We start from the raw sequence: 19680 nt of genomic DNA on the forward strand, positions 1-19680 counted from the left end.
AGAGATTGACCAGTTGATCACGATCGACCAGTTGGCGACCACTGCTCTAGGATGACTATCACCACTATCTATGACTAACCATGCACATGTAGTCCACCACCCCTTTTCTAATAAATAGACCTTAATCTATTGTAAATGGAACAATAAGGTTTTCCATGTATTTATGATTCATATTCCCTTTCGTCAATAACAGCTTCTAGACATCATGGCAATATGCTTGACTGAAAAATCTTGAAACATGTCTAGACTTTGAGGGTGATGTGGTTGCCCACTTTTTCAGTGAGATGTTGACTGTCCCACCCCTATCCCAACCATTTTCTTTCCCTCTCAGCATCTTGTTTGCAGACATCTTCCTGGTTAACCTGATCTTGTGGGTGGAGGGCTTCAAGGCAGCCATCCCCTTCGGCACGCTGGAGGCCATCTTGGCTTTGTGGTTTGGCATCTCCGTGCCCTTTACCTTTGTGGGCGGCTAGCCTACTTTGGCATCAAGAGGCCTGTGAGTTTCACCTATTAATCGGTTTGTATGAATAACTCTTTCAGGTCATCTTACATCATGTGCATTTCCCTCGTGTTTGCAACCTCGTTCAAACTGGCATAACAGAGAAAACATGGCACACTAACAAGCGTCTCATGTGTTTCTATGCTACTCCCTGTGCTCAAGACGATTGAGCAGCCATTGAGACCCAAGGAGATCCCTTGGCAGGTCCATGAACATCCTTTCTTTACCAACCCCGTGCCCAGTATCGTAATGGAGACATCCATCCCTTCGGCTACATCTTCATCCTCAACAGTATCTGGTTTGGGTTCCTGTTCCTGGTGTTCATAATTTTCCTCATCACCTACTCCAAGGGCACCATCCTGCTGTGCTACTTCCACTTGTTGGTGGAGCCATACATGCATGGATATGGTTATCACAATATTGGCATGCTGTGCTCTCTTTGCATGTAAATGCATTGTGTAATACCTGTAAAATGGATTTCCAAAATTTCCAGTATGCCAGATTATCTGTGCATTTTATTTAAGATACCAAGTGTGAAGTCTTCGTGTTAACAGTAAATCTATTTGAGTTTTTTGAAAACATACTACATGATGCAACTCTTTCTTTCTCATATCACTCCAATTTCTCTGCTCTTTGATCCAAGCACTTAGACCTCACTAGTGTCAAAAATGTCTATTGAGCCAAACCTAAAGAGTGTGTTGTATAGGACTCACTGGTGGTGGCACTCCTTCCTGAACATCTCTTCATGGCATTCTACCTGTTGGTCTATGACATGCACTACTTCTTCTCGATAACTGCAGATCATCAGTGCTGCCACTACCATCATCTACTTCAACATGATCATCATCTTCACCACCACCACGAGGCTAGACAGTAACAGGTTTTTGCAAATGAGTTCAAACAAATGGGGTATCTACTGATTTTCAATTTAACAAACAAACTGGAACTTTTGGCAGACTTGGGTCAATTTGTCAGTTGTTTCCAGCCACCTTTCTCAATAGGAATTTTATCCACCTTTAATAAATAGAAATTGGTGGTGCTGTAATAACGAGCCGAGTCAGTTGAAAATATTGATGCCAAGGATATTTTTTGTGTCTGTTTACTCTTTCATTAGTTTCTGCTTTTATTTATTTATTTCTGGTATCCTCCAGCCTGCATGGCATTGCATTGTTAAAATCATCCCCGTGTTGAGATGAAACACATGTGTGTTGCAAAGCCATATGCTCGAAGTCCTCTCTGCTCTACCGAGGTGTTTTAATGGGCGGATGTGGGTAATTTTTAATTTTACCTTTATTTTACTAGGCAAGTCAGTTAAGAACAAATTCTTATTTTCAATGACAGCCTAGGAACAGTGGGTTAACTGCCTGTTCAGGGGCAGAACGACAGATTTGTACCTTATCAGCTCGGGGATTTGAACTTGCAACCTTTCGGTTACCAGTCCAACACTCTAACCACTAGGCTACCCTGCCGTAATACTAATACAGAGAACCATTGTAAGTGTATTTTCTCCTCTTTAATGCTTTTTAAACCAGTGTTTACCAAGTCAAAGCCCATAAATCTGTAGTTTGAAGCATATTTAAAACCTTTGTTTCACTATTACATATCGGACACCCTCACTTCATTCCAATGCATTAGATATGTTGATTTATTATTCTTTGCTTTTGTCAATCAGCTGTTTAGGTCACTCATTTCTTTGTTTTTCAGGTGCGCGCAGGTACTGGTGTTCTCCGTGCCATCAGTGGCCAGAAGTAGTCGACCATTTATCTTTATTGTTTTCTATCAATATTTGTTTTCTTTCCTGGATCAGCTGATGTTCGACAATATCACTAGACAACTAGGCTACAGCTTGACACCAATTTTCATCCACCCCATCCAACACCATTACAATTAATATCTTTAAATCGCTCCGCCATTTCCTGGTTGTTCAAATTCTAATAGTAAGCCAAATGGGAGTGTGAAAAAACAAGCAATTTATAGTGTAAATAATCATTGTACCATCTAAATATAACTCACATTCCTATGTAAATTGGGTCGGGTTGCCCAAAAAGTTACATATTGCAGCTTTAATATGGCTGTTTGCTGAACAACATGCTGTCTTGTGTCAAACTTTCTTTTGCAATTTAGCTATCCTAAGGCACACCTATGCTGTTGGCAGTGGGTCACATATGGAATTCCATATAACAATGGCGTTTGAACTCTACTAAGGTGAACTCGAGAGCTCATTGAATGGCCTCTCCAACAATCCATTGCATGTATAATAATCAGAGACCACATGTTTCATAAGTCTGTAAGCTAGTAATTTATATTTGATATTAATTTGGCTTACATAATCGTAGCCTTGCTCAAGTGATGCTTCGCAACATTAGTAATTTTATCAATTGATTCATCAGTGATTTATATGGAATATGTCATCCATGCTTTATGAGCTCAGTAGACCTACTACTGCCTTTAAAACTCTTCACTCTTGGCATTTTTATTTTATTTGTATTTCATCTCCTCATATATGTATTCTGTTTACTTGATATGTTTACTTGATATGTCGTGTCAGTCACTGCAATCAGTTCTATCTCGAATAATGGCGATATTCTTCAGCAGCAAACTACTATACATGTATGTGGCAGGGTGGTCATCAACAGTAATATATCAATTAAGAACGGTGGCTTACAGCTTCAGTTATGTTGCGTGTAGCTTACTAATTCAATTTCATGGTTTTGTCATTATTCTAACAATTTGTTACAGGTGGAGCTTCAGTCCCGTAAGAACTGGTGACACCTTGCCAAACTGATCAGGGGGAAATGCTTCATTATGCAAGCTTCAAACATCCTGCCCTATTAACAACGGTTTGGTCCCATAGCCACCACCTTAAAAATTAAGGCTATGTAGCAATGGGTTCACCACTCTGTTTCCTATACTGCTACCGCTCATCTGGCACCTGCACAGGTTTGGGTAGCACTCTGTTTTTTATATCACCTTTACTCAAGTGCCTTTTTTAAGGCTGGTCCCACAGTTTCTATGATCATGTTGCAATATTGCCTGATTTCAGATCTCATTATGGGTTAGACCACATGTGCCAAACTCATTCCATGGAGGGCCAAGTGTCTGCAGGTTCTCTCTCTTCCCGAATAATGGTCATTAATTAGTAAGGAACTCCCCTCACCTGGTTGGCTATGATAAGCCAACTGACAATTACTCTTGAGGTGCTGACCTGTTTCACCCTCTACAACCACTGTGATTATTATTTGACCCTGTTGGTCATCTATGAACATTTGAACATCTTGAAGAACGATCTGGCCTTAATGGCCATGTACTCTTATAATCTCTTCTCGGCTCAGCCAGAAGAGGACTGGCCACCCCTCAGAGCCTGGTCCCTCTCTAGGTTACATCCTAGCTTCCTGCCTTTCTAGCGAGTTTTTCCTAGCCACCGTGCTTCTACATCTGCATTGCTTACTGTTTGGGGTTGTAGACTGGGATTCTGTATAACACTTTGACATCTGCTGATGTAAAAAGGGCTTTATAAATACATTTAATAGGTCTTAAGTGAATGTAAAAACCCGTGGAATGAGTTTGACATCCCTAGTTTGGCTCTGAGTACGGTTTTACTACAGACGCTTCCCATCAATGTACATTTGGGGGAATTTTTAGACTAGTAGTCTGCAGTTAATCGGTTTTAGGTTACAGATAACTGGTTCATCTTTAGGGGTCCTGACTCATAGGCCCAGTGTCAGCATATCACACTAGGCGAATCACATTAGGCTAATCACATTAGTCAGGCACTATGTCTAGTTGCGTCGTCTCGTTCCCATTTATTTTATTTTCCCATTTATATCCAATCATATCCAATTCATTGCAACAGAACAATTTTAAGGCAAAGGGTGGGTACTTTGAAGAATTTGATTAACACTTTTTTGCTTTCTACATGATTCCATATGTGTTATTTCATAGTTTTGATGTCTTCACTATTATTCTACAATGTAGACTTTTGAATAACTTAAAAAAAAAAACATGAGCTGGCGCACACCCTGAATAATAGTTTGTGTTGAAGGTGCAGACTCACTGTGAATAAACTATAAACTATCAAAATAAAGTCACTCACTCCATGTATAATCTCCCAGCAATTTAATGGGTATTTACCAACGTTTTGGCATCACTGTGCCTTCCTCAGATCCTGAGGAAGGCACAGTGATGCTGAAATGTTGGTAAATACCCATTAAATTACCACATGTTACACAGGTTCACCTTGTGCTGGAGACAATAAAAGGCCACACTAAAATTTGCAGTTTTGTCACACAACCCAATGCCACAGATATGTAACAATATTTTTGTTCTGTATAAAGTACCAACTATACAGTACCAACAATTTTAATGGGTATTTACCAATGTTTTGGCATCACTGTGCCTTCCTCAGATCCTGATGCTGAAACGTTGGTAAATACCCATTAAAATTGTTGGTACTGTATAGTTGGTAATTTATACTGAACAAAAATATAAACGCAACATGCAAAAAATGTCAAAGATTTTACTGAGGCACAGTTCAAAGGAAATCAGTCAATTTCAATAAATTAGTTAGGCCCTAATCTATGGATTTCACATGGCTGGGAATACAGATAAGCATCTGCAGGTCACAGATTCCTAAAGAAAAATGGGCCTCGCAATGGGCCTCTGGATCTCATCATGGTATTTCTGTGCATTCAAATTGCCATCGATAAAATGCAATTGTGTTTATTGTCCGAAGCTTATACCTGCCCATACCATAACCCCACCGCCACAATGGGGCAACTTTGTTCACAACGTTGACATCAGCAAACCGCCGCTCCCACACAACACCATACACATGGTCTGCGGTTGAGAGGCCATTTAGACGTACTACCAAATTCTCTAAAACAACGTTGAAGGCGGCTTATGGTAGAGAAATTGACATTCAATTCTCTGGCAACATTATTAGTGAACATTCTTGCAGTCAGCATGCCAATTGCACATTACCTCAACTTGAGACATTGGGTTGTGTGACAAAACTGCACATTTTAGTGTGGCCTTTTATTGTCCCCAGCACAAGGTGCACCTGTGTAACAATCATACTGTTTAATCAGCTTCTTGATTTGCCACTCCTGTTATGTGGATGGATTATCTTGGCAAAGGAGAAATGCACTTTGTGACATTGGCTGATGTAAAAAGGGCTTTATAAATTTGATTATAAATGCATTTGATTGAAATGCTCACTAACAGGGATGTAAAGAAATGTGTGCACAAAATGTGAGAAATAAGCTTTTAGTGCATATCAAACATTTATTTTTTCTTTCAGCTCATGAAACATGGGACGTTTATATTTTTGTTCAGTGTAGTTACGAAAGTTCAAATCAGTAAGGTTGGTCTGAATGGATCGTCACTTTTCATTAATCTCGTAAACTCATAATTTACATGACTTCCTATTTCACTCATCAGCATAGCTGGTATTTGCATGGTAGTGTCTATAATGTTACCTCGTCAGCTTAGAATCACGTCTCTCTTCCTTCTTTCCTATTAGCAAGCGCGTGGAATGTCATTCACATAATAAACTGCAGCCTATGAGAATGGCACACTAATGCCATGGTTGCTGATTAACCAATTGGCTCACTCGTGCAATAAACACTATCCTTTCTTTCAACCAATGGGCATGAATCTAGAGGACTATTTATATGTCAACTCAAACCTTGTCTCCCACTTGTTGTTTTGCAGCAACAGTCTTCCAATGACCTTCCACTTCCCCACTACCACCAGCATAATAACCTTAAGGCCTGACATTGGAACACCTTTCCCCCAGCGAGGGGGTTTCGATTCCAGCTGCCCAGCATAGGGCAACCTGTCATCAGCATCTGACTCTGAGGAGCATTCCTCAGAGACGAGGCCTACCCCAAACTATTCAAATTAAAATTCCTTATTATATACTGTCTCTTGTCATTCTCTTGTCATTCAGTTAAGCCTGTACTCGATTGAACTGTGGGACTAACTACCTCGACTAACCGGTACCGGTACCCCTTATATATATTCTCATTATTGTTATTTTATTGTGTTACTTTTTATTTTTGACTTTAGTTTATTTTGTAAATATTATCTTAACTCTATTTCTTGAATTGCATTGTCGGTTAAGGGCTTGTAAGTAAGCATTTCACGGTATTTGGCGCATTCTGCATTTGATACATTGGCGTCAACATGGGCCAGTATCCCTCTGGAAAGCTTTCGACCCTTTGTAGGCCATACTCCGATGAATCGAGGCTGTTCTGATGGCAAAAGGGACACCATACAGCTTATGTAGATGGGTCTACTATAAAACTCACACCATATCATACACATCATAGATTTCTTCAGCTGGATAAAAGTCTGTTTTTGATAGTTGAAGTTATTGTGTAGATAAATTAATATAGTTTAATAAACGAAATCTGAGGAAAAATCTACCGAAGTTCTATCAACCCATCTCATGTTCTACTGACGCATCGAGCACTCTTGACCATTGCTACTCGCCCTTCCGGGATGGCTACAAGGACATTCCCCGCCCTCATCAGATCACACCTCCATTTCTCTACTCCCCTCCTACAGCCAGATCCTTAAACAGGAAGTACCCGTGGTAAGGACTGTTCAATGTTGGTCTGACCAATCGAAATGTTCCGGTTTGTCTCTGAAAATAGTATAGACGTATATACTGACTCGGTCACTGAGTTCATCAGGAAGTGAGTAGAGGATGTTGTTCTCACTGTGATGATTAGAACTTATCCAATCCAAAAACCGTGGATAGATGGCAGCATTCGCACAAAACTGAAAGTCTGAACCAACGTATTTAAACACGATAAGTTGACTGGGAACATGGACGTATACAAACAGAAACAATGGTGGACATCTTGAAGCCAAAACAACAGAACGCGGACAAAGTGGAGTTGCAATTCAACATCTCAGACATAAGATGTATGTGGCAGGGACTCCAGAGCCGTGTCCGCATAGCACGTGCAGACAAGCTGGCGGAGGGTTTACGGATATATTCACTCTCCCTATACCAGTCTGTTGTCCCCACTGGCTTCAAGATGTCCACCATTGTTCCTGTACCCAAGAAAGCAAAGGTAGCTGAACTAAATGACTATTGCTGGAAAAACGTCTCGAGGCCATCAGATTGTTAAATGTATTTTAGGCAAGTCAGTTAATAACAAATTCTAATTTTCAATGATGGCCTAGGAACAGTGGGTTAACTGCCTTGTTCAGGGCCAGAACAACAGACGTTTACCTTGTCAGCTCAGGGATTTGATCTTGCCACCTTTCAGTTACTAGTCCAATGCTGTAACCACTAGGCTACTTGCCACCCTAAAGAGTCAACATTAGCCTAGTGTACCCTGCCCTGAACCTTAATCACTGATACTAGCCAACAGAGACTGCTGTCCTATGTATGTAGTCATTCAACACTGGTCAATTTTTACATACTGTTTTACCCACGTATATACTGTTTTCTTGTCAGTGTTCATCTTATATAACTACTGCTGTACACACCTTTTCTATTTATATACTGTCTATTTCACACCATTATATATATACAGATCATTCATAAAGTATTCAGACCCATTGACTTTTTCCACATTTTGTTACATTACAGCCTTATTCTAAAATCGATTAAATACTAATACATTCTCATTAATCTACGCACAATACCCCATTTTAACAAATTGAAAACAGGTGCAGTCCACTTGTGGTAAATTCAATTGATTGGACATGAAACACCTGTCTATTTAAGGTCCTACAGTTGACAGTGCATGTCAGAGCAAAAACCAAGCCATGATGCCGAAGGAATTGTCCATAGAGCTCCGAGACAGGATTGTGTCGAGGCACAGATCTGGGGGAAAACATTTCTGTAGCATTGAAGGTCCCCTTGAACACAGTGGCCTTCCATTCTTAAATGGAAGTTTGAAGTTTGGAACCACCAAGACTCTTCCTAGAGCTGGCCGCCTGGCCAAATTGAGCAATCGGGGGAGTACGCGATGGTCACTCTGACAGAGCTCCAGAGTTTCAAGATTCCCTGGTCTCATGCAAACAAGATTGAACTCTTCGAATGCCAAGCACCATGTCTGGAGGAAACCTGGCACCATCCCTATGTTGAAGCATGGTGGTGACAGCATCATGCAGTGGGGATGTTTTTCAACGGCAGGGACTGGGAGAATAGTCACGATTGAGTGAAATATGAACAGAGCAAAGTTCAGAGAGATCCTGGATGAAAACCTGCTCCGGAGCGCTCAGGACCTCAGACTGGGCAAAGGTTCATCTTCCAACAAGACAACGACCCTAAGCACACAACCAAGACAACGCAGGATTGGCTTCGGGACAAGTCTCTGAATTTCCTTGAGTGGCCCATCCAGAGCCCAGACTTGAACTCAATTGAACAGGTTCAGGTCTCTGGAGAGAACTGAAAATAGATGTGCTGTGATGTTCCCCATACAACCTGATAGAGCTTGAGAGGATCTTCAGAGAAGAATGGGAGAAACAGACCAAATACCAAGTGCCAAGCTTGGAGCGTCATACCCAAGAAGACTCAAGGCTGTATTCACTGCCAACGGTCCTTCAACAAGGTACTGAGTACTTATGTAAATTAGATTTCATCTTTGTAATTTTTATAAATTAGCATAAAAGTCAACTTTTTTTGCTTTGTCATTATGGGGTATTATGTGTAGATTGATGAGGGGGAAAATGATTTAATCAATTTTAGAATAAGGCTGTAATGTATCAAAATTTGGAAAAAGTCAAGGGGTCTGAATACTTTCCGAATGCACTGTATTTCACCAGTATTACAGTGCCTTCAGAAAGTATTCATACCCATTGACTAATTCCACATTTCACTGTGTTACAGACTGAATTCCTTCTGTTTTAGGTTATCCTGCTGAAAGGTAAATTCATCTCCCTGTGTCTGGTGAAAGGCAGACTAAACCAGTTTTTACTCTGTTTATTCAAGACATAAAGTGAATTTTTTTGGCACATTTTTAAAGTTTTACTTTAGTGCCTTATATCAAACAGGATACATGTTTCCAAACATGTTTTATTCTGTACAGGCTTCTTTTCACTCTGTCATTTAGGTTAGTATTGTGGAGTAACTACACTTTTGTTGATCCATCCTCAGTTTTCTTCTATCACAGCCATTAAACTCTAACTGTTTTAAAACCACGATTGGCCTGGTGAAAATCCCTGAGCGGTTTCCTTCCTCTCTGGCAACTGAGTTAGGAAGGACATCTGTATCTTTGTAGTGACTGGGTGTATTGATACACCATCCAAAGTGTAATTAATAACTTCACCATGCTGAAAGGGATATTCAATGGCTGCTTTTTTATTTTTACTCATCTACCAATTGACGCCCTTCTTTGCGAGGAATTGGAAAACCTCCATGGTCTTTGTGGTTGAATCTGTTTAAAATTTGCTGCTCAACTGAGGGATCTTACAGATTTTATGTGGGGTACAGGAGGTAGTCATTAAAAACGCATGTAAAACACTATTATTGCCCACAGAGTGAGTCTATGCAACCTATTATGTAACTTGTTAAGCAAATGTTAAGCAAATTCTTACTCCTACATTTACTTAAGCTTACCATAACAAAGGGACTAAATACTTATTGGCTCAAGATATTTCAGCTTTTGATTTTTTATTAATTTGTAGAACTTTCGAAAACCATAATTCCATTTTGACATTATGGGGTATAGTGTGTAGGCCACAAAATCTAAATGTAATCCATTTTAAATTCAGTCTGTAACACAAAATGTGGAAAAAGACAAGGGGTTTGAATACTTTCTGAAGGCACTGTAAATACTTTTAATCCCAGTTGTTGGGTTACATAAATTTCTCTTAATGCATGTATTACTTAGTCATTTACCGTTCTCATTCTTGGAATGGAAACATTGGTTTCGGAGTTCACAACAAAACAAGTCTTGGTTTATTTCATAACCATCATTTACTAGATTTGCAAATGCTTTCATTTTCTTTTGTTTTGAGTGCATGTGAGCAATGAGCATATGTCTTGTTTCTCTGTCCTGATAATGTTGAGGGACTGCGTCCCTAGTAAGCTATTTAAAACATCTTTCCAACAATCTCCTCTTCGACAATCAACTTCGGTGTGAAAGAGCAATGGCCGGCAATTTATCACGTCGTATCAATGTGTCAATATGGCAGAGGTTGATGATCTAGCAAAAGTGTACATTTAACTTTGAGATTTTGATAATTTTAATTCAGTCTGTAACACAAAATGGGGCGGCAGGTGGTTAAAGCGTTGGGCCAATAACCAAAAGGTTGCTAGATCAAATCCCTGAGCTGTCGTTCTGCCCCTGAACAAGGCAGTTAACCCACTGTTCCTAGGCTGTCATTGAAAATAAGAATTTGTTGTTAACTGACTTGCCTAGTTGAAAAAAATCTGATTTTTTTTTTATTAAACACATGACAATGATTAACATTATGACCACAAGATGTCACAAATGTATTTTCCCAACACTTTCCCTGGCTGCCACTGCTCTTGCTCAACAAAAAGGTCCTCTATGTCATCACAGTTTGTGGACAAAAATATAGTATTTACACTGAAATGTTAAACATGCTAATTGCTAACCCGTTGGCTAACATTTTAACGGACCAATAATCACAAAACGTTGATGGCTTGATTACAACATAACACTGTTGAAGGTAATCTATTTTTTAAACGCTGTTGAATAGGCCGATAATACGGGATGCTACGCTACATAGCTAGCTACGTTTTGAAGAGAGAGCTTTCAATTGGTATCGCTCCCCCTGTTTTCATTCACAGGTGGGGACTGGATTAGGTGTGAGCAGTGCAGTGGTGGACTCATGAGTTGGGATGAAAATTTACTGGGGATAGCTTTATTTGTAACCTATGTACAAATTAGCATTGTGCAATAGCAGAGCATAAGAGAGTTGCCACATCAATGTTACACTGAGTTAATTAGTTAAATTATTGTTATTAAATGGTATTCCAATGTAATTTAATGCTATTAGTTATATTCTATTCCAATATTCTATTCCAATTAATTTTTTATGAATTAAAAACAACTATTGGAAACATTTTGTTCCTGAACGTCATATTAAAGACGGCTGGATATAAACATTTTTGTCATGCCCTGATCTGTTTCACCCGTCCTTGTGCTTGTCTTCACCCCCGTCCAGGTGTCACCCATCTTCCCCATCTCTGTTTGTCTGTTGCCAGTTCATCTTGTTTGTCAAGTCAACCAGCGTTTTGTCTCAGGTCATGCTTTTCCACAGTCTCTCTTTTTCTTGCCCTCCTGGTTTTCACCCTTGCCTGTCCTGACTCTGAGCCCGCCTGCCTGACCTCTCTCGTGGGAGGCCTTTGCAGAGCAAAAGGAACAACTACTTCAAGGTCTCCGAGCGAGTGACGTCACCGATTGAAACGCTATTAGCGCGCACCCCGCTAACTCGCTAGCCATTTCACATCGGTTACATGTGCATAGCCACCACGGGTAATAAGGATGCTGAGGGTGCTGCAGCACCCCCTGAAAATATGAATCAGAAAAAATGTATATACTGTATATTAGAAAAAAATCTGTTTTCACAAATTTTCACTGGGCCTGTATTAGCAGAACGACGTAGCCATCTGTAGTGTGGGCAAATGTATTTTTTTTGGGGTGCCCATTGTCGTGCCATTCATCTGCCGCCATCACCTCATGTTTCAGCATGATAATCCACGGCTCCATTTCGCAGGGATCTGTATACTCACCAGACATGTCACCCATTGAGCATGTTTAGGATGCTCTGGACTACATGTATGACAGCGTGTTTCAGTTCCCGCCAATATCCAGCAACTTTGCGCTGCCATGTTAGAGGAGTGGGACAACATTCCACCGGCCACAATCAACAGCCAGATCAACTCTATGCAAAGGAGATGTGTTGCACTGCATGAGGGTCACACCAGATACTGACTGATTTTCTGATCCACGCCCTTACCTTTTTTAAAGGTATATGTGACCAAGAGATGCATATCTGTATACCCAGTCATGTGAAATCCATATAGATCAGGGCCTAATTTCTTTCTTTCATTGAATTGATTTCCTTATATAAACTGTAACTCAGTAAAATCTTTGAAATTGTTTCGTGTAGCGTTTATTTTTGTTCAGTATATTACTGCATGTTGACTAACCAATTACAGTGAAATTAGATTAAATATAGTCATGATCAGTTTCATGTATTTCATTCGGGTAAATTTAGTAGATTGGCTTGATAGCAGCATTGACGTTGTTGGTTGGCTCGCATGCAAAACTTGATGTTTATACACATCGTTCACTTTTGGGAAAACGGGTCCAGCCACTTGGTAGCTATCGTTAGTTCAAATAAAGCTGAATTGTGTACTAATATTAAAAGTGCAACAGTAAACTATAAAGCATGAACCCACCATAATGATGTCGGTGAAGAAGTTAGGAATGACCGCACAGTCAGAGGGTTCTCGGTTGACGTGGACGCGCATCGGACAGTCCTTGCACTTTGAAACCTGCGCCCATCGTGACGTCTGGCACCGCATGAAATGGAGTGAAAAGAGTGTGTCCCCTTAAAATCAGAGGTTTCCAGCGCTGGACGTGTATAGGAGGCTACGGTGGACGTGTGTCGGATCCAATGTATGAACTCTAACTCTGAGCTCCTCGCAACTTTGCCAGGTCTAATGTTTCCTGACCAAGTGACACCAGCAAGAGAATGCGGCTGCTTACTTACGCAAGTTTGTTCTGGTTTATGCTCAAGTCAGGTATGTTACCCACGGGATGTGTTAATTTCAATGACAAGCGCGTCTCTTGCAGTTTTGGAACACAATAGCTAGCCTACCTAAATTATTTGTAATAACATCAATGTACCTAATTGTTTGTTTTAACGATCGAACAATATTTGGAGAGGAAGAGAAGCTCAGGGTGGGTTATTGATGGCCAGTAGGCTACCATGCAGAGCAGGCAATGCTACTTGGTTATTTGTTTAGATAAAACAACATTTGGGGGTCATCCGTTGAAACCGTTATAATAGCAAACTATTTTGTGACATTTCCTACTGCGTCTTTACGCATGGTTTGGAACGGTTGATGTGTGAACGCAAAATTATTTTTTCACACCAGCTTGTGGATGTGAAGAGAACCATGCGGGCTTGATTTCAGATGGAAACATTGTTCGAAAATGTTTCACAAATAAGGGTAAACTACCCGTAGATTGAACGTGGTGTGTATTGATATGTACATTATGGTATATCTGTCTTTTGCTTTGTTTGAGAATAGATTATGGGTAGTTCAACATATGAATGTGTTTTGCTCACAAATACAGAAGGAGTTTAATGCTAATACAACTGCGCTGTGCTACATATGAAATAGTTCTGTCTGCCTGGCAATAATGTTTGATTTATCCCTGGGAGCTGGTTTGACTGATTTAGTTGAGGAATCCCCATGTACAGTGACATTTTGCCTACTGTCTGTCATTTACTAAAAGTTTTTAAGATGTATGTTTACCCAAGCAGAGCTCCAGAATATGTGTGACATTTGGATTGGGTTTTGGCTACTGTTGCACACTGGATGATGGAAAGGAGGATACCTAGTCAGTTGTACAACTGAATGCATTCAACTGAAATGTGTCTTGCGCATTTAACCCAACTCCTCTTAGTCAGAGAGTTGTGGGGGGCTACCATAATCGACATCCATGTCTTCGGCACCCAGGGAACAGAGCAGTACTGATTGTGCAGTCATTATTTTTCTTTGAGTCACTACTCAACTGTTGATGGATTTAGTTGCTTGCTGTGTCGTAGTTGGTAGGAAGTGAATAGTCTGCATTTCGATTTTATTCAGGTCCATTTTCAAGTTGAATAAGGTCTGACAGGTCTTTCTTTCTCTCGTGAAGAAAATTGTATTTGCATCTACCATGTTGTAATATCTGATGATCTGTCAGGGGAGCACATTCTTCAACATGCACAGTGCATCAGGTAAATGTTTCATTCCATGTCTGTCAGTGTCAAGGTATATGGTTTTGGTGAATTACAACAGATACTTTATGATTATGACTTAACCACAGTAATTGCAGCCACAGTTAAGTAATTCAGGAATATTGTCAACTCTAATAAGCCACTTGCACATTATCACCATTATCTATTCATCAACAGTGGTGTAAAGTACTTAAGTACTACATAAGTTGTTTTTGGGGTATCTGTACTTTACTATTTATATTTTTGACTACTTTTACTTTTACTTCACTACATTACTTAAGAAAATATTGTACTTTTTACATGACACCCAAAGGTTCTTTGTATTTTGAATGCTTGGCTGGACAGGAAAATATTTCAATTCACACACTTATCAACCGAACATCCCTGGTCATACGTATTGCCTAAACACATGCTTCGTTTGTAAATTATGTCTAAATATTAGTGTGCCCGTTGCTTTCCATAAATAAAAAAAATGGTGCCATCTGAAATTATTAATACTTATGTATCAAAAGTACATTTTAAACCAAATACTTTTAGACTTTTACTCCAGTAGAATTTTACTGGGTGACTTTTTTACTTGAGTCATTTTCTATTAAGGTTTCTTTACTTTTACTCAAGTATGACAGTTGGGTACTTTTTCCACCACTGTTCATCAATAAGATTGTCCCTTAATTTCTTCATCAGCTATGAATCATACTATGAAAAGGTATGCCTACATGCATTCACCTAAAAGGGTTCTTCTGCTGTCCCCATAGGATAACCCTTTGAAGAACCCTTTTTGGTTCAAATTAGAACCCTTTTTGGTTCAAATTAGAACCCTTTTTGGTTCAATTTAGAACCCTTTTTGGTTTCAATTTAGAACCCTTCTTGGTTTCAATTTAGAACCAGGTTTTAATGGATTCTGGTATTTAATGGCGCCGAAGGAGATGGCCGCCACTTTACAATCCCGTAACCTATTGTGTATGTTTATTTTGAACATAATGTTTCTGCCACCATGTCTTATGACCAAAAAGAGCTTCTTGATATCAGAGCAGCGAGTCGGACAGGAAGGATTTACACCAGACACCTAAAAAGGCCCTCATCCCCGTCATTTGCAGGAGGAAAAGATGAAGATGAAGATATCGTGGACAAAGACATCGTACCTTTAACATTGGTCTTATTAGCCAATGTACAATCAATCGATAATAAAATAGACGAACTACGAGCACGTATACCAACGGGACATAAAAAACTGTAATATCTTATGTTTCACTGAGTCGTGGCTGAACAATGACATGATTAACATTCAGATGGCGGGTTTTAAGCTTTTTCGTCAGGATAGAACAGCTGCTGGTAAGACAAGTGGTGGGGGTCTGTTTATTTGTTTGCTGTTGCATGAAATCTAAGGAAGTCTCGAGGGTTTGTTCGCCTAAGGTAGAGTATCTCATGATAAGCTGTAGACCACACTATTTACCAAGAGTTTGCATCTGTAGTTTTCATAGCGGTCTATATTACCACCGCAGACCAATGCTGGCACTAAGACTGCACTCAATGAGCTGTATACGGCCATAAGCAAACAGGAAAACGCTCATCCAGAGGTGGCACTCCTAGTGGTTGGGGACTTTAATGCAGGGAAACAAATCAGTTTTACATAATTTCTATCAGTTTGTTAAATGTGCAACTAGGGAAAAAACGAGGGAAAAAACTCTAGACCAGCTTTACTCCACACAGAAATGTGTACAAAGCTCTCCCTCGCCCTCCATTGGGCAATTCTGACCACAATTCTATCTTCCTGATTCCTGCTTTCAAGCAAAAACTAAAGCAGGATGCACCAGTGAATCGGTCAATAAGAAAGTGGTCAGATGCTAAGATACTAGCACAGACTGGTTTTGCTAGCACAGACTGGAATATGTTCCGGGACTCTTCCGATGGCATTGAGGAGTACGCCACAAGGCCTCCCGGGTGGAGCAGTGGTCTAGGGCACTGCATCGCAGCGCTAGCTGTGCCACCAGAGACTCTGGGTTTGCGACCGGGAGGTCCGTGGGGCGATGCACAATTGGCCTAGCGTCGTCCGGGTTAAGGAGGGTTTGGCCGGTAGGGATATCCTTGTCTCATCGCGCACTAGTGACTCCTGTGGCGGGCCGGGTGTAGTACACACTAACCAAGGTCACCAGGTGCACGGTGTTTCCTCCGACACATTGGTGTGGCTGGCTTCCGGGTTGGATGCGCGCTGTGTTAAGAAGCAGTGCGGCTTGGTTGGGTTGTGTTTTGGAGGACGCATGGCTTTCAACCTTCGTCTCTCCCGAGCCCGTACGGGAGTTGTAGCGATGAGACAAGATAGTAATTACTATCAATTGGATACCACGAAATTGGGGAGAAAGGGGGGTAATTTATTTTGAAAGAAAAGTTTAAAAAAAGAGGAGTACACCACATCTGTCACTGGCTTCATCAATAAGTGCATCCATGGTGACTGTACGTACATACCCCAACCAGAAGCCATGGATTACAGGCAACATCCACGCTGAGTTAAAGGGTAGAGCTGCCGCTTTCAAGGAGTGGGACTCAAACCCAGAAGCCTATAAGAAATCCCGCTATGCCCTCCGACGAACAACCAAACAGGCATACAGGACTAAGATTGAATTGTACTACACCGACTCTGATGCTCATTGGATGTGGCAGGGCAAACAATTACAGACTACAAAGGGAAGCACAGTCACAAGCTGCCCAGTGACACGAACCTGCCAGACAAGTTAAATTACTTCTATGCTCGCTTTGAGGAAAGTAGCACTGAAACATGTATAACAGCACCAGCTGTTCCAGATGACTGGGATCATGCTCTCCGTAGCCGATGTGAGTAAGATGTTTAAACCGGTCAACATTCACAGGGCCACAGGGCCAGACGGATTACCAGGACGTGTACTCAACACCATAGTGCCCTCAAAGCTCATCACTAAGCTTAGGACCCTGGGTCTAAACACCTCGCTCTGAAACGGGATCCTGTACTTCCTGACGGGCCGCCCCCAGGTGGTAAGGGTAGGGTACAACACATCCGCCATGCTGATCCATAACACAAGGGCCCCTCAGGGGTGAGTGCTCAGTCTCCTCCTGTAGTCCCTGTTCACTCATGACTGCATGGCCAGGCACGACTCCAATACCAAGTTTTTCCCGATGACACAACAGTTGTAGGCCTGATCACCGAGAATGATGAGACCGCCTATAGGGAGGAGGTCAGAGACCTGGTTGTGTGGTGCCAGGACAACAACCTCTCCCTCAACGTGATCAAGACAAAGCAGATGATTTGTGGATTACAGGAAAAGGAGGACCGAGCATGCCCCCATTCTCATCGACGGGCTGTAGTGGATCAGGTTGAGAGCTTCAAGTTCCTTGGTGTCCACATCGCCAGCAAACTATCATGGTCCAAACACACTAAGACAGTTGAGAAGAGATGGGAAGACAAAGCCTATTCCCTCTCAGGAGGCTGAAGGGATTTGGCATGGGTCCTCAGATCTTCAAAGGTTCTACAGCTGCACCATCGAGAGCATCACTGCCTGATATGGCAACTGCTCGGCCTCCAACCGCAAGGCACTACAGAGGGTAGTTTGAATGGCCCAGTACCTCACTGGGGCCAAGCTTCCTGCCATCCAGGACCTCTATCAGGCAGTGTCAGAGGATGGCCCTAAAAATTGTCAAAGACTCCAGCCACCCTAGTCATAGACTGTTCTCTCTACTACCGCACGGCAAGCGGTACCGGAGCGCCAAGTCTCGGTCCAAAATTGCTTCTTAATAGCTTCTACCCCCCCCCCCCCAAGCCGTAAGACTCCTAAACCACTGATCAAAGTGCTTCCCAGACCCCTCTTTTACGCTGCTGCTACTCTCTGTTTATAATCTATGTATAGTCACTTCATCTCTACCTACATATACATATTACTTCAACTAACTGGTGCCCCCACACATTGACTCTGTACCGGTACCTCCTGTATATAGCCTTGCTTGTTATTTTACTGCTGTTGTTTAATTATTTGTTACTTTTTTTCTTTTTTTTTTCTTTTTAAATTTTACTTAGCACTTAAAAAATGTTTCTTAACTTAAAGCATTGTTGGTTAAGGGCTTGTAAGTAAGCATTTCACTGTAATGTTGTATTCTGAGCATGTGACAAATACATTTTGATTTGATGTAGAAACTGTTCCCCAGAGGGTTCTACATGGAACCCAAAATAGTTCTACCTGAAACCAAAAAGGGTTATCTTATGGGTACAGCCGAATAACCTTTTTTGGAACCCTTTTTCCTAAGAGTGTAGTAGAGTTTGGACATATCAACACATTTGTGAACTGTTTGATAGTATTACCATGCCATATGTCCTCTGTACAGTATATTTCATTGTCCATGGTGTAACAGGCTTTGGTTTTTCCAATTATGTTTTGAGGTTGGACTTTAGCACGTACTGCACATCGATTAGTCAGTATGTGTTACACCGGTGCTGGCTTGTCCATCTCGTTAGTAGGAAGGTGTTTCACCTGTGCTGGCCCAGGTGCTTTTTAAAGAGTGGCCTGGCCCAGTAGTCCAGGTATCTTGATAGATTCTTTGGGTTAACACCTTTAGTTGTTGCTCCCTAGATTCCTAGACAAACAATCTGTTATCTGATTTCTCTGACTTAGTTTTGCTCTACCTTTTTGGTTTGCTCCCTGTCTTTAAGTTTGGCCTGTGCTTTTCTTTTGTTTACCTCATCTTGGGCAAATTTAGTGTGTGCTCATGGTGGGTCTCTTTTTTAAAATTTTATTTTATTTTTTAGGGTCCAGTTGTTGTTGCTCGTCAACTTTCAGTGGACACCCCATGAGTGTCTTTCAGATCCCCTTCTAAACCCCCATGTCACGTCCTGACCTTAGTTGCTTTTATATGTTTCTATTTTAGGTTGGTCAGGGCGTGAGTTGGGGTGGGCATTCTATGTTTTGTTCTTGTGTTCATATTTATATGTGTTTGGCCTGGTATGGTTCCCAATCAGAGGCAGCTGTCAATCGCTGTCCCTGATTGAGAACAATACTTAGGTAGCCTGTTTTCCCACTCTTGTTTGTGGGTGGTTATTTTACGTTTCAGTGTTTTTCACCATTCGGGACTGTTAAGGTTTTTATTTGTTTGTTTGTTTCCTGTGTTCAGTGTAATAAATATGATGAACATTTACCACGCTGCACCTTGGGCATCTCCTTCTTCCACCTACGAGAATCGTTACACCCCATCTCTTTCGTTTTGGTTGT

General features: G+C 41.1%; 1 protein-coding gene across 1 annotated transcript in view; it reads left to right on the forward strand.

Annotated features, from left to right (window-relative positions):
* The first annotated feature begins 12970 nt into the window (after nucleotides 1-12970).
* Nucleotides 12971-19680, forward strand: part of LOC135546914 (ly6/PLAUR domain-containing protein 1-like) — a 61295-nt gene continuing 54585 nt past the window's right edge. Inside the window, exon 1 of the mRNA XM_064975472.1 lies at nucleotides 12971-13244. Coding sequence (XP_064831544.1) covers nucleotides 13196-13244 — 49 coding nt within the window. The 5' untranslated portion in view covers nucleotides 12971-13195. The remainder of the gene's footprint in view (nucleotides 13245-19680) is intronic.

The sequence above is a fragment of the Oncorhynchus masou genome, chromosome 10, assembly GCF_036934945.1.
Source record: "Oncorhynchus masou masou isolate Uvic2021 chromosome 10, UVic_Omas_1.1, whole genome shotgun sequence".
In the NCBI taxonomy this organism is placed as follows: domain Eukaryota; kingdom Metazoa; phylum Chordata; class Actinopteri; order Salmoniformes; family Salmonidae; genus Oncorhynchus; species Oncorhynchus masou.